The sequence below is a fragment of the Rhamphochromis longiceps genome, linkage group LG11, assembly GCF_057381845.1.
Source record: "Rhamphochromis longiceps isolate RC_006_pf linkage group LG11, R_longiceps_female_GT1.1, whole genome shotgun sequence".
NCBI classification, from domain to species: Eukaryota; Metazoa; Chordata; class Actinopteri; order Cichliformes; family Cichlidae; genus Rhamphochromis; species Rhamphochromis longiceps.
The window spans coordinates 22034769-22060037 of NC_140567.1; the positions used below are offsets into that span (position 1 = coordinate 22034769).

Here is a 25269-nt window from a genome sequence, read left to right on the forward strand (position 1 = left end):
CATATTCGACGACAGGCTGGTGGCAGCCCCCAACTACCAGGGGGTGGCTTGTCAGTGAAATGCTCTTATACACCACCCGGGGAATTTGGGCTTTCAGATAAACGTGGAAGAGAGTAGTCTAAGGAGCTTGGAAAGAAAAGCGTCTGGACTTCTTTAAGTTGCTTGAAGATGTTTCACCTCTCATCCAAATGGTGGAGAGTCCCAGATTTAAACCCAGTGGGTCCCCCAAAGAGGGACAAAGGACCCCCTGATGATCCTCTACCTAGTAAAAGAGAGTACATTGAGACCATCTACTTTCATAGGGCTCAGGTCTAGACTTCTCCGGGTGAGAGCATTTCTATCTTAAGGCCATACAGCCATCCCTAGCACAGTTTCACAGAGGCAACACAAGTTAGCCTCAAACAGTGCAAGAGGCTGCTAGGCCTGATAGCTTAGCAGCTGTAGCTTCCTCTGTAGTGACGATGCCACTGGACATGAGACTTCACAGGTGAGAGCTTCTTCCCTGTGATGTACTACTGGGGACAGTTGTCTTCTTAACAGGCATGTCTGGCAATCCGGGAATTAGTATTTGTCCCCCTAGTGTGACACAAAATGCAAAACATAACCCCGGTTCTAAAGTAGTACTCGTCAGGCTAGGACTCCGCAGTCTATTTACACCTACAGACCAGTGGACACTCTTTCAATGATGAGGATGTACACATCCTGGACAGGTAGGAATGCTGGTTTGAACGGAGAGTCAAGGAGGCCACTTACTAGGGGTGCAACGATACACAAAATTCACGGTTCGGTTTGATACTTTGGTGTCACGGTTCGATATTTTTTCGATACAAAAAAAAAAGTTCATGCCTTTTTAACTTGTCATTTATTAAATTTTCACGGCACATTCCGCACCACATCTCTGTGCGTTCATCATTTGTTTGAAGCCAGCTCACCTCCTGCAACTACTTTTCCGAGAATACGTGCTTCTTTTGTGGTTCGGACTCCTTTTGACATTTCTTTGGAGGTGGAGGGACATCACAGTAATTGCTTAAAGGAGCTTCTTCGACATCTTTAAGAGTTCTAAACAAATGTCTGTCCTCCTGAAAATCTTATGTACGCAAACACGCGTTGCAACTTCTTATCTTGTGCGCGTTTTTTATTTTGACAGCGAATGCGCACCTGCAGACCACTTATGTGCAGCCCTGGTTATTTAGCTTGTCATATTGCAGCCACAGAAATTCTTTGTCCATGAAACCATAAAGCTGCACTTTCTTTTTGCCTTATAGTCTGATTTGTCATAACTTTTCCGTTTTGTGGTGAGCTTTTCTTTGGCTGTCACTTTGTTGTGTCCTCACCCGTTGCCTACCGGTGGTGGTCAGAGGGCCCGGTGGCGCCAATGTCCGGCTGCCTCGCCTCTGTCAGTGCGACAGTGCCCGACGGGCAGGGCAGAGATAGATTTTGGTAGCCCGACTGGAAAAATCGCTAGCCCCGGGACGTCGGGCTAGCGATTTTGCGAGCCCTGTATCTGATTGAGGAATCACTCATCTTTGGAAAAGAGTGTTTATTACAGAGAAATGGCTCTTTCCAAAATAAAAGCTATACTATACGCTTCTTCTGGGCTATAGTCTCAGCAGCATATTAAACATATCAGGTCCCCATAAGGAGAATCCTGTGCTAACGGCTGTCCAAATGACTCGGTTAAAGTTTGTAGCATGCGTGCTTGTTGTTTTTGTCTGCTTCCACTTGTCTTTGCACTAGGATGATGTCGGCGTAAATGTGCAGTCATATTCGTTGTGTTCCCACTAGTGCTGTCAGTGTAAAAAATCTCGTTGAAATGACGTTAACGCCACAACACGGCAAATCTCCGTTAACGAGCTACCGCAGATCGCCCCGTGCGTGGGGCTGGACAGCCAACACGTTAACGAGCTAACTGCCTAACTGCGCTAACACACTAGCTCCCACCCATGTAATTAAGCATTGCGTGGCACATCCAACATACTGTTTTACTTTAGTCCATGACGCGCTTACCTTCAGGGTCATACTTCACATGAAAACCAAAATAGTTCCAAACGCCAGATCTGAATGAGGGTGGGGGAGGTTCAATTTGCCATGTTGCAAGGAGAGCTTAACTTCTGTCTCGCTAGCTTGCCCTGCGCTCAGTGAATCTGCATTCGACTCCTCCGCCTAGGCTGCACTGTCGAGCGCAGATCCACTGAGCGCTCAACACAGACAGCATCGTCAGAAGGAAAGTTGATAAAATAAATTAAAATTTTTGTATTGTTCGATACATATGCGTACCGAACCGAAAGCACTGTATCGAACGGTTCAATATCGATACGAGTATCGTTGCACCCCTACCATTTACGTGAAAAGGGAAAGACCATCTCTGAATCAAGGAGGGGACCTAATGGTACGTCTTTTGCCATCTTAAAATGCTGTGATTGCAGCCATTCCCCAACTCTCTGTGAATGGTACTCATGGCCATTGATCTGTGGTCTTTGAGCAACGAATTGGCTTTGAACTGGTTGTTGATCAATGGGCATGACAATTTGCATATTATTGATCAAGGAACTGACCTCACAGCCCATTGTTCATTCAGTGGGCTGGTTTCAGTTATTGTGCAATCTACTGTTTATAAGGTTGGGGAAACCTGCAGTCTACTGAGACTGAAAAAATCACTTGGATGAGTGACGAAACATTTCTCCCTCTGAAAACGCTACGTCCAGATGAACAGAATCAACCTTTTGAGATTTAATTACCTGGATGATTAAGAATGCATCAAGACTCTTTTTAAGGGAGTTTCTGTCCAGGCGATGTGTGCAGCTGCATCCTGGGCCTCACCTCACACATTTGCTAGATTTTACAGGCTAGATATAACAGCACCTAACCAGGCACATTCAGTCCTCAGTGCATGTTCTTCACAGCTGGGAGCTTCTTCCCTGTGAAGTACTACTGGGGACAGTTGTCTTCTAAACATGCATGTCTGGCAATCCGGGAGTTAGTATTTGTCCCCCTAGTGTGACACAAAATGAATGCTATGAAAGAGAACTTAAGGTTATGTCTATAACCCCGGTTCTATGAGTAGTATGAGCGAATGTTTCACCAGACCACCCTCTTTGCTAGGGAAGTGAGGAAAAGGTGGGCTTGTTTTGAATTACATCTGATGCTATGTCAGCCTATTATATAGGGAGGCCCTAGCCTCTCCTGACATGGGCGTCACTTAGCCAGCCTGTAAGGGTTCGGTGAGTGATTAGAGCATCTCGTTTATGAAACTCAAAACCACCATTTTTGAAACCGGAGAAAAATGGCTACAAAAATTAACGCTGTTGTCCCCAACTCTAACAAAAAGTCCCAGACCAAGCAACAGGTATAAAGTCACATCGACGTCCACCTTTGCTGTAGCGTTTGTTACGCATACCAAATACGTCATGGGATGCTCAGCCGAGTTGCTATAATGACAACAACGCACTTTCTGTGGTACTTGATTGTAATGGAAAACCAGTCGTTCCGAGTTGATCTGAGTAGGTTCTAATGGAAAAGGGGCTTATGTGTCCACCTAGAGGAGGACCAAAACATTTACTAGGCCCCAGCGAGATTTGAACTCGCAACCCCTGGTTTACAAGACCAGTGCTCTAACCACTGAGCTATAGGGCCTTTGCTGACATAACACCCATGGATACACTACATAAAGACAACCGTAGCATAGCTCAAGTGTGGGTGTGCACTCTGAACTTGATCAAACAGTTAAAGGAGTGCATAGGGCTTTAGTATCCAACACTAGCTGCCTTGTGTTCAGAGACCATTCACATTGCATTGCTGGAAACCTTAATTTCACCCACACTTTACTGTGGGACGTTTATTTCCACCTCCCCATATATCCCCACACAGAAAGTATCTAAGATTTGCTTTCCAGGAGATAGCATATGAGTTTGTGGTCCTGCCTTTTGGCCTCTCACAAGGGTGTTTGTAAAATGCACCGAGGCAGCAGTGGCCCAGCTCAGGGAAAAGGCTTTCGGGTAGCCACATACTTCAACGACTGGCTGGTGGCAGCCCCCAACTGCCATGGGGTGGCTTGTCACTCAAATGCTTTTATACACCCTAGCAATGTTTCGCAGAGGCAATACGAGTTATCCTAAAACTGTGCCAGATACTGCTAGGCCTGCTAGCTTCCTCTATAGTGACGATGCTACTGGACATGAGGCTTTCAGAGGTGGGTGGTCTTACAGGGACTAGACCTTCACTGTGATGGCCACCGTCATGTAAGAGTCTCCCTAGACTTTTTCCCCAGGATGGTTTCAGCCAAGAAGGTAAAAATTCTGTCCTTTAAGACAGCTCTATTGATTGTTTTAGCTTCAGCTAAGCTTGTAGGAAAAATCCACGCTCCCTCGGTGTAGAGGTTGTGCATTCAGTGCTCCCCTTATAATACGAAGGTCAGTATGCCACTCAACACCACCTTTTCCCCAAAAGTTATTTGGATATTTTCCCCTATGGAACTGCCGGCCTTTTACCTGCTGCCTTTCTCTTAAGAGGAGCAACAGTGGCTGCATACCTTGTTTCCAGTCTGTGCTCTGCGTATTCATATGGACAGAACCCAGAGTTTTAGACAAAGTGACCAGCTGTTTGTATCTTGCGCTAAACCACATATAGGAAAGCCTGTGCCTAAAGAGCGTCTTTCCCACTGATAGTTGGAGCAATTCCCCAGGCCTATTCTAGTAGGGGTCTTAAGCCTCCTGCTAGCCTGTGTGCACATTCCACTAAGGGTCTGGCAACCTCATGGACTCTCTTTAAGGCAGGGGTGTCCAACTCCAGGCCTCAAGGGCTGGTATCCTGCAAGTTTTAGATATCACCCTGGGTCAACACACCTGAATCAAATGATTAGTTCATTACCAGGCCTCTGGAGAACTTGAAGACATATTGAGGAGGTAATTTAGTCATTTAAATCAGCTGTGTTACATCAAGGATACATCTAAAGTCTGTAGGACACCGGCCCTTCAGGCCTGGAGTTGGACACCCCTGCTTTAAGGGATCCCAAAAGGTTGATTCTGTTCATCTGGACGTAGCGTTTTCAATGGGAGAAACGTTTCGTCACTCATCCAAGTGACTTCTTCAGTCTCAGCTGGCTGCAGGTTTCCCCAACCTTATAAATGGTACTTTGCACAATAACTGAAACCAGCCCGCTGAATGAACAATGAGATGTGAGGTCAGTTCCTTGATCATTAATATGCAAATTGTCATGACCATTGATCAACAACCACTGATCAAAGCCCACTGATCAAAGACCATTGATCAACTTACTTGTTTTGCATCGGAAACCATAGCAAAATACAGAGAGTGTCCCTAGCAGCCATAAGAGAGAAGGATGCCACACCGAGGATGTGGACAAGTAGGTGAAAGATTTGTCTGACATACAACTCACCCAAGCAGCGAAAATCATCCTTACAAAAAGGTTGAACTTTGCTGTTATGCTGAAACAAATCCACGAGTTGAACTGATCACAGCCACAGAAACAGAAATTTCAAACAACAATGTTGTAGATGTGGAAGCAGAGCAACCAGGGATGAAAGTTTAGGCCTGTCTCAGCAATGCAAATCCCCAAGCATCCAACATCAGGATGGAGGAGAGGAAGGCACTCACACCACTTAGTAATGACAACAACATAATCATCCTTCCGGCAGACAAGGGTAGGTGCACAGTCTTGCTAAAATCAGAAAGACTATCGTGAGAAAATGTTGTCACTGTTCAGTGACAAAAATACTTATGAGCCCCTGAAATGAGACCCAGGAAGTGGTTACAGGAAGAGGGTGATAGATTGTCTGAAGCAGTTAGAATAAGACAATGCTATTGACCGGACCTCATACCACAGGCTATACCCAGGGGAATCTACACCAAGTCTGTATGGTTTACCGAAGATACATAAACACGGTGTACCTTTAAGACCAATTGTCTGTATGATCAACTCGGTCACCTATAATATTTCTAAGTTTCTGGCTTCGATCCTCAACCCATTGGGGTAGGCAGCTCTGAACACCACACCCAGAACACCTTGGGTTTTGTTTAAAAGGTGAGAGATGACCATCTACACTGCAGACTTCTCTCACAACTTCACCCAGTACTTCTTGCAGAAATTCGCTGACGACTCTGCAATAGTTGACCTCATCACTGATGGGGACCACAAGGGTTACAGAGAACTGAGCCAAGGCTTTGTGAACTGGTGCCAGCAGAACTACCTCCAGATCAACACTAGAAAAACCAAGGAGCTGGTGGTAGACTTCCGCAGGCACAAACATCCTCCACTGCAACCACTAAACATCCAAGGTATGGACCTGTAGACAGCTACAGGTACCTTGGTGTTCATCTAAACAATAAACTGGACTGGACTCACAATTCAAATGCTCTCTACAGAAAAGGGAAGAGCAGGCTGTACCTGCTCAGGTCTTTTGGAGTGAAGGTCCCACTCCTGAAGACCTTCTAGGACTCTGTGTTTACCTCAGCCAACTTTTACAGTGTGGTCTGCTGGGGCAACAGGTTGGCCTTCTTAGACTGGGAGATTTCCATCAGTAATGGGGGACATTTAAAAGCTAATGTGTACTGTAAACCTGTGCATACGGATCAGTATTTAAGTTCTGACTCTCATCATCCACTGGAGCACAAACTGGGTGTCATCAGGACGCTACACCATAGAGCGAACACCATCCCTACAGACACAGCAGCCACGGAAGCAGAAGACCAGCAGGTCAAGAAGGCCCTGAGTAAATGTGGTTATCCCAGCTGGACATTTATCAGAAATCTTCAGGAGAGAAGGACAACTGATGCCTAAGCAAAAACACGTAGTGATCCCCTATGTTTCAGGAGTATCAGAACTGTTGCTACATTGCTACGTCCAGATGAACAGAATCAACCTTTTGAGATTTAATTACCTGGATGATTAAGAATGCATCAAGACTCTTTTTAAGGGAGTTTCTGTCCAGGCGATGTGTGCAGCTGCATCCTGGGCCTCACCTCACACATTTGCTAGATTTTACAGGCTAGATATAACAGCACCTAACCAGGCATATTCAGTCCTCAGTGCATGTTCTTCACAGCTGGGAGCTTCTTCCCTGTGAAGTACTACTGGGGACAGTTGTCTTCTAAACATAAACAGTTGTCTGGCAATCCGGGAGTTAGTATTTGTCCCCCTAGTGTGACACAAAATGAATGCTATGAAAGAGAACTTAAGGTTATGTCTATAACCCCGGTTCTATGAGTAGTATGAGCGAATGTTTCACCAGACCACCCTCTTTGCTAGGGAAGTGAGGAAAAGGTGGGCTTGTTTTGAATTACATCTGATGCTATGTCAGCCTATTATATAGGGAGGCCCTAGCCTCTCCTGACATGGGCATCACTTAGCCAGCCTGTAAGGGCTCACAGACCAAGCAGCAGGTATACAGTGACCTCGACGTCCACCTTTGCTGTAGCGTTTGTTACGCATACCAATTACGTCATGGGATGCTCAGCCGAGTTGCTATAATGACAACAACGCACTTTCTGTGGTACTTGATTGTAATGAAAAACCAGTCGTTCCGAGTTGATCTGAGTAGGTTCTAATGGAAAAGGGGCTTATGTGTCCACCTAGAGGAGGACCAAAACATTTACTAGGCCCCAGCGAGATTTGAACTCGCGACCCCTGGTTTACAAGACCAGTGCTCTAACCACTGAGCTATAGGGCCTTTGCTGACATAACACCCATGGATACACTACATAAAGACAACCGTAGCATAGCTCAAGTGTGGGTGTGGACTCTGAACTTGATCAAACAGTTAAAGGAGTGCCCAGGGCTTTAGTATCCAACACTAGCTGCCTTGTGTTCAGAGACCATTCACATTGCATTGCTGGAAACCTTAATTTCACCCACACTTTACTGTGGGACGTTTTTTTCCACATCCTCATATATCCCCCCACACAGAAAGTATCTAAAATTTGCTTTCCAGGAGATAGCATATGAGTTTGTGGTCCTGCCTTTTGGCCTCTCACAAGGGTGTTTGTAAAATGCACCGAGGCAGCAGTGGCCCTGCTCGGGGAAAAGGCTTTCGGGTAGCCACATACTTCAACGACTGACTGGTGGCAGACCCCAACTGCCTCCAGTCAGTGTGGAAAAGAGCACGCTGAGACCAACTCAACGCACTACTTTCATAGGGCTCAGGTCTAGACGTCTCTGGGTGAGAGCATTTCTGTCCTCAAAGAGAACATTGGCCATACAGTCATCCCTAGCACTGTTTCGCAGAGGCAACCCAAGTTATCCTCAAACAGTCCCAGAGGCTGCTAGCTTCCTTTGTAGTGATGATGCCACTGAACATGGGACTTTCAGAAGTGGGTAGGATCACAGGGACTAGACCCTCACTGTGACGGCCACCATCATGTGAGAGTCTCTCCAGACTGTTCATTTGTGCTCCACGAGTGTAAGAAACAAGATTTCCTGTCTCAGATTGTTACCGTGGGGATGGTTTCAGCCAAGAAGGTAAAATTTCTGTGCTTGAAGACAGCTCTATTGATTATTTTAGCTTCAGCTATGTTTGTAGGAGAAATCCACGCTCTTTCAGTGTAGAGGTTGTGAAATGAGTTCTCCCCAAATAGGTATGCCACAGTGGCTGCATACCTTGTTTCCAGTCTGTGCTCTGCGTATCTATATGGACAGAACCCAGAGTTTTAGACAAAGTGACCAGCTGTTTGTAGCTTGCGCTAAACCACATATAGAAAAGCCTGTGCCTAAAGAGCGCCTTTTCCACTGGATAGTTCGAGCAATTTCCCTGGCCTATTCTAGTAGGGGTCTTAAGCCTCTTGCTGGCTTGTGTGCAGATTCCACTAAGGGTCTGGCAACCTTGGTCCTGTAAAAAAATATTTACAGGACCAAAAAGTTTGCTAGGCCCCAGTGAGATTTGAACTCACGACCCCTGGTTTACAAGACCAGTGCTCTAACCACTGAGCTATAGGGCCTTTGCTGAAGTAACACCCATGGATACACTACATAAAGACAACCGGACAACAGAACAAGCAAGGGTGTGAGCCCTGGACTAGATCAACCAGTTAAAGGAGCGCCCCAGGCTTTGGTATCCAACATCAACTACCTGTGTTCAGAAACCATTCACATTATGTAGCTGGACAGCTTAATTTCATCAGCTCTTTACTTTACTGCCCTTTAGGCAACTCAAAGTCCAGACGAGGGCGTTCATTTCGGGACTCTCAGTCTCAGCTGCTCTTGGACATCCCTCAACGCACCCAGAGCCAGTGTAAGTGCCTGTGCACACAAACACACCTTTATTTATCAAGTACAAGTTTCTACAAAAGTTATTAAATGCTTGTCTTTTTTAGTGAGCGGTATAGACTGTGTGCCTTTGACTGACACCATGAATCAAGCCAAGCTCTACTCTTACCACCTGAGACCACATAGCGCAGGACAGGGGACACAAGGCCGGGGAAAACATTGAAAAACCACACACACACACACACACACACATCATGTTCTTTGATGTTTTCTCAGCTGGCTGATAGTCTTGCCTCTATAGAATTACTCTACGCATTGTTCACTCAATGTGCCAAGTTTTCTAAAATTAAGCCATATGACATCAGAGCCATGACCTCACAGGGTGGGGTTAAGTCTACAGAAAATGGTGTGTGTAAAAGATAACCTTTCATCCATTGTGGAAGGAACACATACACACTCCATCTCCCTCCTTCTCCGTTGCTGTCGCACACACACTGAGATAACCTTTCCTCCCGTTGTGGAGAATGAGGCAGTCTATCAACAGCCAGTCATAGAGATAGCCCACCTGCAGCCACCGACACACACACACACACACACACACACACACACACACACACACACACACACACACACACACACACACACACTCTAGTCTTAAAGTGCTTTCCCTCTCAAAAGTATTATTTGTGAACTATGCTGTTTTTGCTGTTCTTTTTTATTTGCACAGAACAATCTTTATTATGTACTTTTATAAATATATACTGGATGTTTTAAAATGTGTTATTAAAAAAAATGTGAAAAATAAAAACTAAAACAAAAGAAAGAGTCCTCTGATTTAACTTCATTTTGCCTTTATTCTGCTTACCCACCACTCCTTTTAATACAAAGTCACTTAAGTAGCCACTGGACGACCGTTCAGTATTAACACTCAAAAAAGAGAATACACAGTTACCAGGGCTGTGAAAAAAACAGTAAAGAAGAAAGGACAAGAATGTGGAGTACTTTAAAACAAAAAACAAAAAAGTTCTCATTGTCTTCTGTATGAAAGTGTGATCATGTGTACTTGTCACTACTGAGCCCTGCGTGTTGTCATTGTGACTGTAACATGTTTGGGAGGCTAAACTGAGCAATACACCACGTACTGTTGGGCGCATCCGTTAGTATATGTCTCGAAGGCCCAGATTACCACGGTGAGCAGACGAGCCGTGAGCCACGGTGACGCTGTAACAGTAGAGCAGGTCTGTCAGCCACTGCTCCCTGGTTGCACCCCGGGAGAACCTCTGAAACACACGTACAAAGTAATCTGGTGATCAATCTCCATCCGTGTCATTCAAATACCTTCAATTGAATATGCCTGCATCTGTGTGGGCGCGTTTACCGTGAGGTGCTGGAGGATTTCTTGCAGCAGAGTGGTGTTGGCCAGCAGCTGGCTGTGGAGCGACGTGTGCTGCAGCAGCATGGAGAGAATCTGTCCAAGCTGCGGCAGCTCCTCCTCGTTCAGATTGGCAACGCGCAACGACTGCAGGACAACCCGCAGCAGGCGAGGAATGCTGCGCAGCGCTGTCACGCAAGCACCCCAAATTGCTTCCCTGCAAATGTCAAGCAAGGGTGTTAACACATTCGATCAAAATCAATCAGCACAGATCACTGAAAGAGTTTCAAGCACACCTTTTGTGGTTGGTTTCAGTAGGTGCCTCCTGCTGCAGGGTGAGGAGCAACGACAACAGGCTGAGGCAGCACTGTGACAAGAAGCGCAACACAGGCTCAAGGGGCAGGACTGAGAGATCCAGCAGTCTGGATACAGCTCTCAGCAGCCCGGCCGCCATGCTGTCGGAAACCACCTCTAACTTGGTCTGAGACACACACACACACACACACACACACACACACACACACACACACACACACACACACACACACACACACACACACACACACCAAAAGTATAAATAAAATAAAACTGCCATAAACAAACTTTATGTAAAAAAATCAGTGTGATTTACTGCATGCTTAATAACAACAGTCTCTTACCAGGTAGTTGCAAATGCCAGTTTGTAAGATGTCAAAGCACTGAGACTTTGAGCCCAGAGTTTCCAGACAGTGGCACACTTCCTATAAATCAAACAGTTATTTTGGTTATGACCATATTCATACATGTGTCTCACTGATGCAATGATTTCAAAGTCCGAATGTGTGACTGAGGGATCTGACTGCAGATATGTAAGCACACGAGCTCTAAAACAGACATACACACTCCATCAACAGATTTTCTGCTCTTATTTCATCTTTTTGTTAAAAAAAAAAAAAAAAAAAAACACAACTTTTTATTTTGTTGCATTCTTCACAAATACAGGTACAAAAACAAAACAAAAACAGGAAGAAGGAAACTAAGTATGTAACTGGATTACATACATCAGTTTCTCCCAGTTTATTGTAAATTGATCACCATAATATTTGAATAAAAAGTAATTCTCTCAGTTTCTTGAATATTACTCACTATGGCAATCCATTTATTCTCAGCTGGGGGTTCAGATTTAAAGATTTTACAGGTTACTGCTAAAATCCTTAATAAGTATTTATCTTTGACAGGTAAACTGCTCATAATTGTACAAAAAAGAAAAATTACTCTCTCTTCCAAATAACAGTGTGCACTGCCCTTGTTACCTCCTCCCAACGTATTTTTTAAAAAATATTTTAACTCCATGGTGGCCCATAAAAAAAAAAAGAAAGCATACAGAAAGAATGCAATATTCCCGATTGTCACTTGACTACCAAAGATGTGACATACAAATTACTTTTAGTTTCAGTTTCACTATTTTCACTTTCCAGATTGTCAGCAAGTGAGTGGTTTCAGGTCTAAACCACCGACATGCCACTAACTTTTTAAAAGTGAAAAATAAGGCTCAGCTTTCCGTCATTAACTTGAAATCCAAATCAAATTTCTCATTAACTTTTATCAAATTTAGGTGCGTGTGTGTGAGCCGGTGGGTGTCTGAACGGTGCACCTGTTGGCATTCTTGCCGTCATTAAAAACAATCCCATCTCATTAGCCGAACTGGAGTTGACACAGTCCGTCCTTAATGCCACCCCCCCTTCCTTCCATCCTCACCAAGCGTCCCCCTCCGCTCCCCCTTCCTTCCACTTCCCTATGATTGACTCAGACAGGGAGATGAGAGAGGTAGGATCTGAGACCTTAATTGAGGAGCTGAATTAGTGATTATAAGCCCCCCACTTGCTCACACACTCACACACTCTTGCCCCAGGGCACAGTTACGTTAACGGTAATTTCTGTGCAGAAATGTCACTCTCCCATCATGCCATGGGCTCTCATTAGCATTTGTGCATATCCACTATGCCCGATAACCACGCATCTCCAACCTGCGCAACGCGATAAACGTTCCCCTCTCAGCCGGAGTGCAACGATAAAGCTTCCACCCTCTGAGCTCAATAGGAGAGACGAAGAGAGACCGGGGGGACCGACAGACCACAGCTGTGTCCAGAATATCAAAACAATGTCTTTTCTACCCCTTCCTTCACCTGCAAGTCTGGGTCTCCTCCAGATTTATTTCTAATGTTAAATTAAGGGTTTAGGTGTGGGATTAAAAAGGTGAACAGTGAACACACCTCAACAATGTCCCAGTGGTGTGTGAACTGCTCCAGCGGGGTGGGGTAGAGGCTGAGAGGTGAAAGAGCGACGGGAGGCAGGACACTGTCATCCTCTGCCTCCTGCAGGGAGGCGAGCTGTTCGGACGAGAAGCCTATGAGGGTGGAGAACAGGAAGCTGAAATAGTCCACGTGCTGCAATGCCGCTTCCTGGCTCCCAGCTGTCCAGCTGCTCAGAGGGGACCTGGAGAACATAATCAGTGATCATGTTACACAATCAAAAACCCTGAATTGTTATTTGAATCTCAGGCTTTGTAAATTTTGAAAGTTCTCACATTTCAAACACTTTAGGATTATTCAGGATTTGATTTCAGTGTTCTTCTATTTTCAAGAATATTAAGAATAACAGCACACTGAAATATAATTATGAAAACTTCTTCCTTGCCCTGTGGGGGAATATAGATTTGTAACAGTGAGAAATGTGTGTGAATAACAGGGTGTTTCATAAAGCCCGGGAGACACATGCAGACCATCTTCTCAATACTCCATGACGATCCTGCATTCCAGCCTCAAAAAGAGCTCTTTGTACAACACTCGAGACACACACACACACCCGTACACACACTCCATCCCACACTCTCAGTACTCCCACCACTCAAAATTTGTATAACACTGCCCCACTGACATAAGAATAAGGTCAAACATGGCAGCACACACATATCATCACAGAGAAAGGTTAACTGGGGATGATAATAGAACAAAATATAATAATAAAAAAAAAGTGGTTTAATTGTCACAAGGAAGTTGAATATCAAAAATACAGAATATTCATCTCAGTTTATGTCAACAAGCAGGTAATAGATCATAAAAGCTGTCACTGATTTGTCTGTGAAAGAACAACACTGCCATCTGATGGTGATCAGGCAGAGCGTCGTTTGTGTGCCTGTGTGCCAGCAACCATCTGCTGTCAAACACAACTGTGTTCATGTGCTTTCCAAAGCGGGTCTGAAAGCTCACCTAAGATGTATGATACGAATCAGAGAGGCGGCGAGGCCGGCAGAGATTCGTCCAGCAGTGCAGCAGCTGCTCAGATTGGCCAGAAGAGGCTGGGACATCTTGGGGAGGAAGTAGAGCAGCTGCACCATTCGCTGCTGGGACTCTGATGGTAAGAGCACCACAACCCCATCCTGTGGATCTTCACAGACAAACAGAGATGCACAAGTCACGTGTAATTATGGACAGACAGCAATGCTGTGCACCCTGTGGGGATTTAACGAGGAGCTCTATCTGGAAAATTAGGACCAATACTTGGAAAACCAGACTATGTTGGGACCAGTAAAAGAGAAAGACGAAAGACATAACTACTACAGTATTGGCTCAGATAATGCGTCTGTGTGTGTGGTGTTCTGCCCGTCTCTGACGCACATGCTGATGTCAGAAGCTCTCAGACAAAAGGAGTCTTGTGATGGTGAATTGCTGGCTCTGCGGCAGTTTCTATCAGAAACACCCCCCCTCCTCCCCTTCCAAACCCCCTCTGTTACACACCAGCTATCTAACTATCTGACCATTCTCTGAGCTGTTCTTATGGACGGGTTTCCAGCAATGTACAAAGTTGCCTGGAGTGGCTAACACAGCGTTGTAGTGCCTCCTATGGGAACTACTCTAGTTAGAGATTTAGATTTTTGGAGGTCTGTATACCTTTGCTAGACCTATGCATGCAACATATGAATATAAGGAAAATGACAGGAAAAAAAAGCTTCTACACTTCTTCTTTTAGGTTAATTTTGTGATTCCAACCTCTGATTGCAAATTAATGCATTTCTACACCTACAGTATTTTTCCCTGGTCGTGATGTGTCTGTAACCTCGGAGTGTTCTTCCCTCAGTTTGGTCTTTTACACACACAAAAGTTCAAGTGAACTAAAGTCGATCAAGAGCTGCAAGAATTTGTATTTTATAGAACAGATTTAAACTGTAAAAATAAAAACTCCTTCGAGGATGCCAATGTTCACATTTTGGATAAAGACAGATGGTTTGAAAGAGGAGTGAAAGAAGCCATCTATGTCCACTGTGAACGACCATCCTTGAACAGAGGTGGTGGCTTGCGACATGAACCGCTGCCACCTACAATCCAGTTTTGAGGCACCTTAACGCCCACTCACATCTTGCATCAATTGATCTCAATAAGTCACATGATTGTTTCACCCGAAACCTGTGCTGATAATGACCCCACACCCTTTTCCACACCTTGGCTCATGTGATGAGACACATGCTCAACAGTGGGCCAACAGCCTTCTTAAGGGACAACTCCCACTAGGGCTTAAATACCTCTCCACCATGTGGTCTGAGGAACGAAGAGAAAAAAACCCCAAAAAAAAACCACACACACGGAGAAACTAACAACAGGTCAGTAATATGATTTGGTATAAAAAAAATTAATTAATTAATTTAAAAAAAAAGAGCCTCTCAGAGAGGCAGAGGTTCATCAACCTGGAAAAAAAAAACCTATGTCTACAAACTGGAAAAATTTCAGAAAAATGTTCCTCAACGTTAAATTACTACGTTTGTTTATATTGGAGGCCCGTGCTCTCAGGTGTGATTCCATCATGGAAATGATTGCACCGGCTCAGGAACACTTCCAGAAATCTTTGTCTAAGAACACAGTTCACCGTCCACAAGTGCAGGTTAAAGCCCTGTCATGCATATGTGCAGATGATCTACAAACACTGCAGTCTTTTAAGATGGACTGATCCAAAGAGGAAAAGAGTCCAGTGGTTAGATAAATCAAAATTGAAAATTCTTTTTGGGGGAAAAAAAAAAGAAAATGGACACCATGTCCTTCAAAATAAAGAAGAGAGGGATAATCTGGCTTGTTGTCAGTGCTCAGTTTAAAAGCCAGCATCTCTGATGGTATGGCAGTTTGCACATGTGGAAAGGGACAATCAACACTGAAAGGTATATACAGGTTTTAGGGTAACATGTTCCCATCCAGATGATGGGGGGGGGGGGGTGTCCCCCAGGATAGGCCTTACATAAAGACACTCTTAAAAAAACAAACAAAAAAAAATTAAAAACTTTAGACTTTCGTGATCTGAAAAGTATGGAAGCCCGTTTCCGCCACTAAAAAAAAAAAAAAAAAGGATCCATAACTCAAAATTTCGAGTTATTTTCTCGAAATTTCGAGTTATTATCTCGAAATTTCGACATATTAACTCGAAATTTTGAGAAAAGCAACTCGAAATTTCGAGTTAGCGCTGCCAATCAGTAATCTACGTGAATGACATCATTTCCATGTTACCCGGAAGCTGAAGCCCTCAGCTACAAATGCTACAGCTAAGCTACCGGTATTACATCCAGTCGTGAATGCACAGATTGCTGAGTGTTTTCAGCCTGGCTTCACAAATGATGAAATCCCTGTGTTATTAGCTGAATCACATGGTGTTACTATCAGCAAACATACTTTAATTTGTTGGGATCCGTTTTTGAGTGCGCGGTCCTGCACCATATGCTTCCGGGTAACAAGAAAGCGACCTCATTCACGTATATTTTTGATTGGCAGAGCTAACTCAAAATTTTAAGAAAAGTAACTCGAAATTTCGAGTTATGGATACTAGCTTTTTTTTTTTTTTTTAGTGGCGGAAACGGGCTTCCATAGAAAAGATCTTCATGCGCAACAGTGATATTATATTTCAGAAAACTAATTCAATTTGGAACATAGGCTACATCCACATGTACTCGGGTATTTTTGAAAAAGGAGATTTTCTGTTTCCTTAAAAAAAATAAAAAATAAAAATAAAAAAAAATCCCGTCCAAATGTGCAGTTTTGAAAAAAATATCTCCGTCCACATGTAAACGCTAAAAACAAAAGGTTGGCCAATCAGAAGCCTGGGAGGGAAAGACTAAACAGGGTTTTGTGCCCTCACAAAACCTTAAGCACTTCTGAAAAGTTTTTGTTTTTCTGGAACGGCAGATAATTTTGTGTTACTTTTCAAGTGCCATTTTCAAGTGCCTTCATCATTTCAAATGTTAATAATAAAGACAGTATTTTGGCTGTTGTGTAGACTCACAACTTAGGAATGAACAAAATGCATACAGCATAAATGAATTTAATTTAAAAAAAAAATTTATTTATTCAAAACCGACATTGGGATTTGGGTTGTGAGAGCGTCTGTGTTGAATGTAGAGGCCACATCCGAAGTTCACTCTGATGCCTCTGTCTTTCTAAATGGAGGGACAATAACTCCGTGTATATGTAAGCGTGGAAAAACTGCAAATAGTAAGATTAACAGCAACACTATTTTGTCTATATAATTTATTTCATGTAAACAATAAGGTGTGCGTGAGTAAATCTCCGTTTCCACACCTAAACACAAAAACTGAGTTTTCGAAAATCTCCACCCTGCCAGGAGTTTTTTTTTTAAATGTCCGTTTTCAGTGAACCAAAACATCATTTACATGTGGACGAAAGGCCCAAACGCATGGCGATGTATCCTGGTAATAAGTGAACCACCTCCATAATACTGAAAACTCAGGACTAAACTTGAGGGAACCTTTAACAGTCCAAATCCTGCTTCGTTGTGCAGATCTCTGGTAGCAGGAGTCACATCATGACAGATTACACACTTCAGGGGTCTCAGTTCTCAAGTATGATTGCTGCATTTGCTCCCCCACCCCAAAAAACATTTCTCAAGCGGCCCCAAACATTATGATCACTGCATTTTCATGCTCACCATACAGCGTGCAGGCATGCGTCTGCAGACTGCTGAGCATGTCTTTGTTGCCTCGAGAAGCAGCGGCCTGGATGGAAAGGATGAGCTGCGCAGACAGCATTGGGTTACGGTGGCCCAACTGGGACAACTGCACAGGAAGAGATGCCAACCAGCGAGACAGCACCTTGCTCCTTCAGAGAGAGACAAAAAGGGCATGTGAACCCAAGGCCACCACATCAAGGCCTGATGTTATTACACAACTGTTACAGTTCTTACATCTGAGCACAAGTTAATGTGACCACAAAAGTGAGACAGATTTATTTTTACACTACATTTTGTTTACGAGCAAAAATAAAGCTATTCAGGGAAGCCACAGATGTGATAATGGTTAGTTTTGATTTTGTTCTTTGTAGTTTGGGACAGTTAAGAAACAATTACATGAAAAAAAAAGCATAATTTCATGTGGACTGTGCAACACATGATCATCATAAATCTTCTACAATCTTTTATTCAGAACAAGTTAAATGGATAGTCTGAAACTCAGAAACAATGCAGCTGTAGGAGAGGACTGTGGTATATGTGCAGTGCTTCACAGTTTAATAATTACTCCATGTTTTAGATGTGTTAAGAGGGATACATGAGTTTATTTTTGCTGTGGTGACAGTTACATGATTTGGCTGCACAGTCACGCCATATAAAAATAAAATCAATCAATTCCGACCTCCTCAGAATCAGCTAGAATATTTAATGAAGGCATGAAAAACTTTCCTTTCACAATAAGACAATTTTTTTCCTATTTACGGGCCCTTAGAGTACACAGCATAGGGCTGAAATATGACTAGTTTTGATTTATGTTATTTTTTCTAGTATTTTTGGAGCTCTTATAACTTATAGAGCGCAAAAGATATCCTAGTGGAATTTCCAGGGCTGGAAAATTATTTTAAACTCTCTTAAACTCTTTAAATCAACTCCATTTTACACACACTTCAATGCCGCAATCTAAAGCCAGTTCTGGTTCTTGTTCAGTACAGTTTTTTTTCTATGACCACCAGTGAGCATCAATATCATGGGATATATCAAAGTTCAGCAGCAGAACTGATCCAATTTACTGGCTTTGATGTGGAGTAACAAGCATTTGTACTCTAGATCTTTTATCTGTTTGCTGATTTACTGGAGAAAACTTCAAAAAGACAATTTTGGGCAACAGCATATTAAAGCTCTACTTTTCACCTACAAGTTTTCTTCTTTATCAGAATAACCTGTAATATAATTAACATTATAACACTCTTATAACAGTTTTCCCTGCAATTTGAGCTTGGATCACAGAGGGCCAGGGGGATACTCTCCTTGCATTTGTTGCTTTACTGCCTATTCAGCTTGTGACTATTTTCTTTTGGCATGTCCCCTTTACTCACTTTACTAAGCTGCTGTCACCTCATAGTCCTGATCCGGGGACCCTCCAGAGCCTTCATCGTGAGAGGCTTTGATTGATTTTACATGGAATGACCCGTATACAAGAACTCTAAATCAGCAGCTAGCAAAATGTGAGCTGGGACAACTGCTTGGGCATAAAGTCACTGCAGGGGATGCCTGAATGATGAAGGAGAAACTACTTTCAGCTGCTTCCTTAATCATAAGTGGATGCTACAGCAGGTAGCTCTGTGTTTGCAATTTAAAATATATTTTTCCTTAAACCAGATTTTTGTCCTGTCACGGCAGAGAACCAGGGATCTTTTGCTTGTTTGGCCAAAGTGTAAACTACTAAATTATGTAGAAAAATACGACAAAAAACTCAAATGAATGATTATTTATGCTGATGCTATCATCCTGCCTTCTATATCTCCAACAATTATGCCATGTGGTGCATGAACTTTTGGAAAACAGCTGTTCAAAAATCCTACTTGTTAAGGCAAGGCAAGTAAGAACAAGTTACCTGGTTAGGTGTGCATGCCCTTGCTCCTGCAGGTATAGCTTGCTGTAGAACGATAGCAGCAGTGATCGTGTCTGCAGAGGGAGGTTTCTTTGCTTGTAGTAGATATACACTGCTGCCAACAGGTCCTCTGTCACTGCTGCACAAACATGGACATTATGACACAGTTTTAACATCTCTCTCTAATTAATATATATAAATATATAAATATATATTTACTTTTGCTTCTTTGTGTTAGCACCATCTTCCACACGGTACCCAGCAGCATTTGCAGCTGCCTGTAGCTCAGCTTCACTCCGCTACCCAGAGTGTCTCGGACAAACGTACTCAGTGGTGTCAGCCAGTCTCCATCTGCCTCTTGGCCAACGCCCTGCTTCTGGCTAAGGGACACCATCACCTGGCAGAGTGTGATGTTGAGGGCAAGAGGATCCACAGTTGGACCAGGAAGGGCTGCTGTCTGTTTGCTCCTGAAGAGTGCAGAGTGAGATGAGGGCAATCTTAGCTAGTCTGAATTTCATACACAGTAAATAACCACCAGTAGAGGATCAGACTGTATTGGCTGCTTAAATCTTTTACAGTTTTTAAAACGAAGAACTCAAAACTTGCAGTTTAGAGCTATGCACAAACATATAGGTGAAAAAGAAAAAAAAAACAACCAAAACTTTACAAAAAAAAAAAATGTATGAAAAAAAAAAAAAAGTTCTTAAATAGATGGCAGTCAGCCTCCAACAAGTCAACATCTATTATCCATTCAAATATGGCAAAAAAATACAAATTTGTATTAATACAAATGTAAATAAAAGAAGATGTGAATTTAAATATTTTGAGAAATGTAAACATTTTAAGCATATCATGTTTGTGTTCCTCATCAGTGCCTTTGATGGCAGATCGTTAAGCTTCCCTGCATCTTATCACAAGCTGTGAGTCAAGAGAAAAGTGTGAAACAGGCAGAGGAAAAGTGTAATGTGATGCATCCTTGGGCAATGAGGCATCTAACTTATTTATTAATAACATTAAATCTAATGTCATTAATAAATAAGGGGCAACATTGCGGCACAGTGGTTACAGCTGTCCCCACAGGTTAACAGAACTCACCTGCCTCACATAAAGTAGGTTCTGGGCTTAAACCCCTCTGTGGTTTCTTTGCTCTTTTCTACTCAGTTGATTACTCAAAGCACTTTCTTACTGCAAGTCTCACTCACCCAATCACACACATCTATGCCTAAGCACTTTCTCACGTTCACTCAAACTGATTCACCGCGGCAACGCGAGGATACTTTATCATTTACAATTTGAACTGATTTTCTGATTGGTAGACAGCCGACTCTACCACCTAAGGCCTGATTTAGACTTCTGTGTTAGGGCTGTTCGATATAACGATATATATCGAATGACGATATAAAAACGTCTATCGTTTCATTTTACGCTATCGTTTGTTTCATGGTGTCGCAAAATAAACTGTTTACGGCAATATTTTTTCACCGTTCTGATGGTCACTGTAGTGGCTATATTAATTTCTTAAAGTTCTCTCTTTCTCTTATATTTAATATAACCACACTACTGATGGACAAGCGCCTGTTTTTATGTGTTGTGGTTAGCAACAACGACAGTAACACCATGGCGTGTCCGCTTGCTTATGTACCACATAAACCTTTCACAATAAAGCTCAAGATCCTGTTGAGACTTTTCAAAATAAACTGAATCACGTGAAAGAGCAGATTATTTATGGATGAGAAGTAAAAAAAAGAGCCGCCAGGTGCTAAAAAAATAAATAAGCAGTGTCAGCTGATAGAAAAAAATAAATTAATGTTGGGACTTCTTTCTCTCCTGGCCTGCTCTTTGTTGTGGTCAGATTTCTCTGGGCAAACCGATTTGTCCCTCTAGACTTTTTTGTACATTCTCACACGTCCATTCTGATAGTTTCCAGTAATTTTCTGATATTTGTGAGTCCTTACAGTGATGCTAGGGTTATTATTCCTAATAAACAGGCAATGATTGTTAAATTCAAAAACTGTAGCAAAAAAGGAGCCATAAATGCACAAAAGGAAATAACGGTACTAAACAGGCCAATCAAGGCAGCTGCAGGCTGCGTCAAACTGCCGTGTAGTTACATTTCCAGCAAGATGTAGGTCAGGTTACGCCATAAGGTTTCAGATGGGTTTGCAGTTATGGCGTAAATTTCCAACTGAAGCATTAGCCACAGTCTCCCTGGGTACTCCAGCTTCCTTCCAGAGTCCACAGAAAATCGACTGTAGGCATAAATTTCAATAGTTGTCTGCCCTTCTGTGTCAGCCGATCAACAGGCTGCTGACCGGCCCAGGATGTACACTGGTTGTCTTTACAGTGGTTGCCTGTCCCTTTTAAAATGATAGACCTTCTACACCTATACACTCCACAAAGGTCTCTCAGATAAACTGACAAGTCACTCCTTGCTGTCCCCATGTCGAGACTGAAACACTGGGGGGACGGAGCTTTCGCTGTTGTGGGCCCTAAATTATGGAATAAGCTGCCCCTCCATATTAGGCTGGCCCCAACACTTGAAATGTTCAAATCACTTTTAAAAATACACCTTTTTTCCAAGGCTTTTTAGGAGTAGTACTAGAGTCAGCTTTTAGTCAGTTTTAGGTCACTCTTAATCTTTTTATTTTGTTAATTTTATTCCTTGTATATTTTATTGTCCGTTTTACTCATGTTTTATATTTAATATATACTGATTTATTTTTATCTTCCTTTTTTCACTTATGTATTTATTTTATTGTTATTTATATATACTTCTTTTTCTGCTTAATGCATGTTTTTTTAACTGTTATCTCTGTTTTTTTTATTACTGGAAAGCACTTTGGTCAACTATGTTGTTTTTAAACTGCTCAATAAATAAAGTTAGATTGGACTGGATTGGATGTACCCCACTTCTCACCCCATGACAGCTACGTATTAATAAAAACACCAAAGATAAAAAGAATGCCAAGAATGAACTTTCTTACCTTTTGAGATCAATTTTCTTTTTATGTCTGGGTGTATCCCGGCTCCCATAGGGAAAGTTTTTAATGAAGTGCTGCTTAAAATCTCCCAGGTATTCTTTACGGAACCACGCATCCTAAAGAAAACAAAAATATCTGTGAGGTTGATCAAACATTTACATTAAAATAAAATGAAAAAACAAAACAAAAACAAAAGACATGCAAGTCACATCTCACCAGTGCATCCTGGTTCTCCCGCTGTGGGGCCAGTTTTCTCAGCAACTGCAGAATAGACAAGACCTGGAACATTACTGACATGGCATCTGGAGTGAGTAGGTGGGCCCCCTCTGTGTTATTCCACGGGCTGTCATTGGTGCTGGCCTCGACCCACACTTCCAGCAGGAGAGGCACAAGAGTAGCTGCAAACTTTTGAACAGTCTCAGCTGAGTCTAGACCCTCACTTACTGTAGCTCCTGGATCCTGCTCAGGTCTGCACAGTGAAAGAAAAACAAAAAAAAACAAATGAAAAAACAAAACAAACAAAAAAAAAGAAGCTTAAACTGAACTATTTCTGGACGGCTACTAAAGTCAGAGATTTCATACCTAAGTTTAAAGGTGGAGTGTGGAGTTGGTTTGGCCCCAGAATGTTCATAAATCTTAACTCCAACCTTGCTGTACGTTAGCTCTTCCCAGTTGAGATGAAGAGGTGTAAATCGGCCCTCTCCACTAGAACCAAAAACTCTTTCAGTTGGGACAGACATATCACTTTCCTCCGTTGGTCTTTCCTCAACAACTGCCTGGAGAAAGCGCCCAAGCCTGAGATACAAGTACAACAAACAGGAAGATTGGGATTCAGAGTTATTCACTTAGATTTTTCCTGATTGTGTTTACATGCAGCTTCCATACCTGAGAAGAACAGAAAGCCGCCACTGCTGGCTCGTCACAGCCCTGTTAGGGTTGATGGACAGCGCCCAGGTCCAAGCCTTGGAGTCTGAAGCTTTTTTGGCTCCTCCACTGTTCTGTCTGTGAGAGATCATCTCTAGGAAGTTAGTGAGGAGAACTGCAGGCCGTGCGGCTAGCAGAGCAGGGTAGTGCTCTAGGAACACGTCGAGGACATTTATGGCATCCTCCTGGATTCCTGTCTCGATATGCGTCATAGCACAAGACAAATGAGCACTGAGGAGGGGGAAAAACGGTGCCACGCGTTCTGCAGGCACACACTGTGCAATATACCTGTAAGCAAGTTAAAACAAGTTTGTTTACTTTAGACACATTTAAACAAAGAAAAAAATGTGTTTGTTGTAGTTTTGACATGCTTGTCTAACCTGAGCACACGTGCAGCTGCCACACGAACATTGTGATCCTTGTCTGTTAAAACAGCTGCCACTTCTGAAAGCAAGCGTGAAAGATGCTGCTCTAACAAAGAGGGACTGATGGACAGCAACTCTTTCAAACCTAACAAGGCACTGTGTTTCACATTCGCGTTGTAATGGTGCAGCTGAGACAGGAGGTCCTGTGGAAGGAGGGAATAAAATGAGATAAATTTGTTTCTGTTGTTCTTCTTCGTTTGGCTGCTCCCTTTAAGGGTCACCACAGTGATCATATGCCTCCTCACAGTAAATGTCTCCAAACCATAGATTACAGCACTCTTGCAGCTTTCCTTCAGTCAAAAATCACCCATCTCCGTCCACTGCATGCACTCTTTTCTTCACATCTTATGTACACTGTCTGTTGCTTTGCATGTCTGACACCAGGTATTTAAACTCATCCACCTTCACAACCTCTAATCCTTGCATCTTCGCCTTTCCACCTGCCTCACTCTCATTCACACACATTTATTCTGTCTTGCTTCTAATGACTTTCATTCCTCTTCCGTCCGCAACATATTTCTACTTGCTCTCTACTCTCACTACGGAAGAAGACGAACTTGTTATATTCAATGAAACAAGCCTATAGCATGCTTTTTTTTAAACTTGCTAAAATCTGAAAAGATCTCAGATCTTACATTAATACCGAGCTGTTTGTGTGTTGTGGGTCCACTCGTGTCTCTCTTTAGCTGCTCAGACAGATAGATCCCCTTGGACCGAAAGTTGGTGTTGGTGGCGTTATCAGCTCTGGGCTTCTTCTTTCCCACTTTTAGCTTCACTTTCTGGAAGTCATCCTGCCTCTTCTTCTTTTTGGCCTTCATCTCTGCAGTCTAGACTGCTGTCAGTGTAATGACACATGAAGGTAGCGGGAAGTGAATTAATGCACTCATTTTAATGACACATAAACCTATGGTAAATCGAACACGTATCAATAATAACATAATTTGTGTCAGGACCATTAACATTGTTATTTTTACTCTCAATAGTACATTTCGATACTCAGCAGCACAGCTAGCTTGCTTTGCTAACTTATCTATCATTTCCCTGCAACAGTTTTTAGCGGTAGTAGTTAATTGTACTCACCACAATAAAAATGTCTGCAGTCTAAAGTCGGAAATTTACACTACATAAAGCATCCATTAAAATGTGTCCACCCGGCTAACGACTAAACATACACACACATAAACAAAGAAAATGATCTTTATTCGGTCTCGTGTGGCTACATTGGGTCCTTTGATTATGTGTGTGTACATGGTCACAAAGAGTGCGCCTTAGATGTGTGCACTTCAGCTGCTGCTCCTGCGGGGCTTATAATAAATGAAACCACCAAACTGGGGAAAAGTGCGAGTTTATAGCTGCTCGAGCGTCATCATGTGCGCAAACTTGAAATAAAATGAAAAACACAAGCCTTCTTTTCTTAGGTAATTCACTATTTCTCTTCAATTTTGCTGCTGGACGCTAATGCGGTGTATAAAATAAACGCA

At 42.9% G+C, this 25269-nt stretch overlaps 2 protein-coding genes and 3 non-coding genes across 7 annotated transcripts in view; 1 reads left to right on the forward strand and 4 right to left on the reverse strand.

Annotated features, from left to right (window-relative positions):
• Window positions 1-9863, forward strand: part of invs (inversin) — a 38108-nt gene extending 28245 nt beyond the window's left edge. For both annotated transcript variants that reach the window (XM_085422861.1, XM_085422862.1), the window contains exons 18-19: window positions 9156-9242; window positions 9325-9863. In XM_085422861.1, the coding sequence (XP_085278987.1) occupies window positions 9156-9242; window positions 9325-9440 (203 nt within the window). In that variant the 3' untranslated portion in view covers window positions 9441-9863. The remainder of the gene's footprint in view (window positions 1-9155; window positions 9243-9324) is intronic.
• On the reverse strand, window positions 3561-3633 carry trnat-ugu (transfer RNA threonine (anticodon UGU)). The gene has a single exon. It is a non-coding gene; the product is annotated as a tRNA-Thr (tRNA).
• trnat-ugu (transfer RNA threonine (anticodon UGU)) lies at window positions 7613-7685 on the reverse strand. Its single transcript has one exon. It is a non-coding gene; the product is annotated as a tRNA-Thr (tRNA).
• On the reverse strand, window positions 8877-8949 carry trnat-ugu (transfer RNA threonine (anticodon UGU)). The gene has a single exon. It is a non-coding gene; the product is annotated as a tRNA-Thr (tRNA).
• A 188-nt stretch (window positions 9864-10051) lies between the features above and the next one.
• On the reverse strand, window positions 10052-25106 carry tex10 (testis expressed 10). Of its 2 annotated transcripts, none has more exons than XM_085422865.1 (16): window positions 24869-25106; window positions 24424-24620; window positions 23744-23931; window positions 23325-23651; window positions 23022-23234; window positions 22656-22908; window positions 22443-22555; window positions 19678-19925; window positions 19462-19597; window positions 17550-17719; window positions 13838-14015; window positions 12842-13064; window positions 11249-11329; window positions 10886-11070; window positions 10596-10806; window positions 10052-10497 (listed from the first exon to the last, which is right to left on the reverse strand). In XM_085422865.1, exons 2-16 carry the CDS (start codon window positions 24604-24606, stop codon window positions 10375-10377), a joined length of 2832 nt encoding a protein of 943 aa, XP_085278991.1. In that variant the 5' UTR covers window positions 24607-24620; window positions 24869-25106; the 3' UTR covers window positions 10052-10374. The 2 variants fall into 2 exon arrangements, with proteins under 2 accessions (XP_085278991.1, XP_085278989.1); XM_085422863.1 differs by having other exon boundaries at window positions 24424-24623; window positions 24869-25094.
• Window positions 25107-25269: the final 163 nt, after the last annotated feature.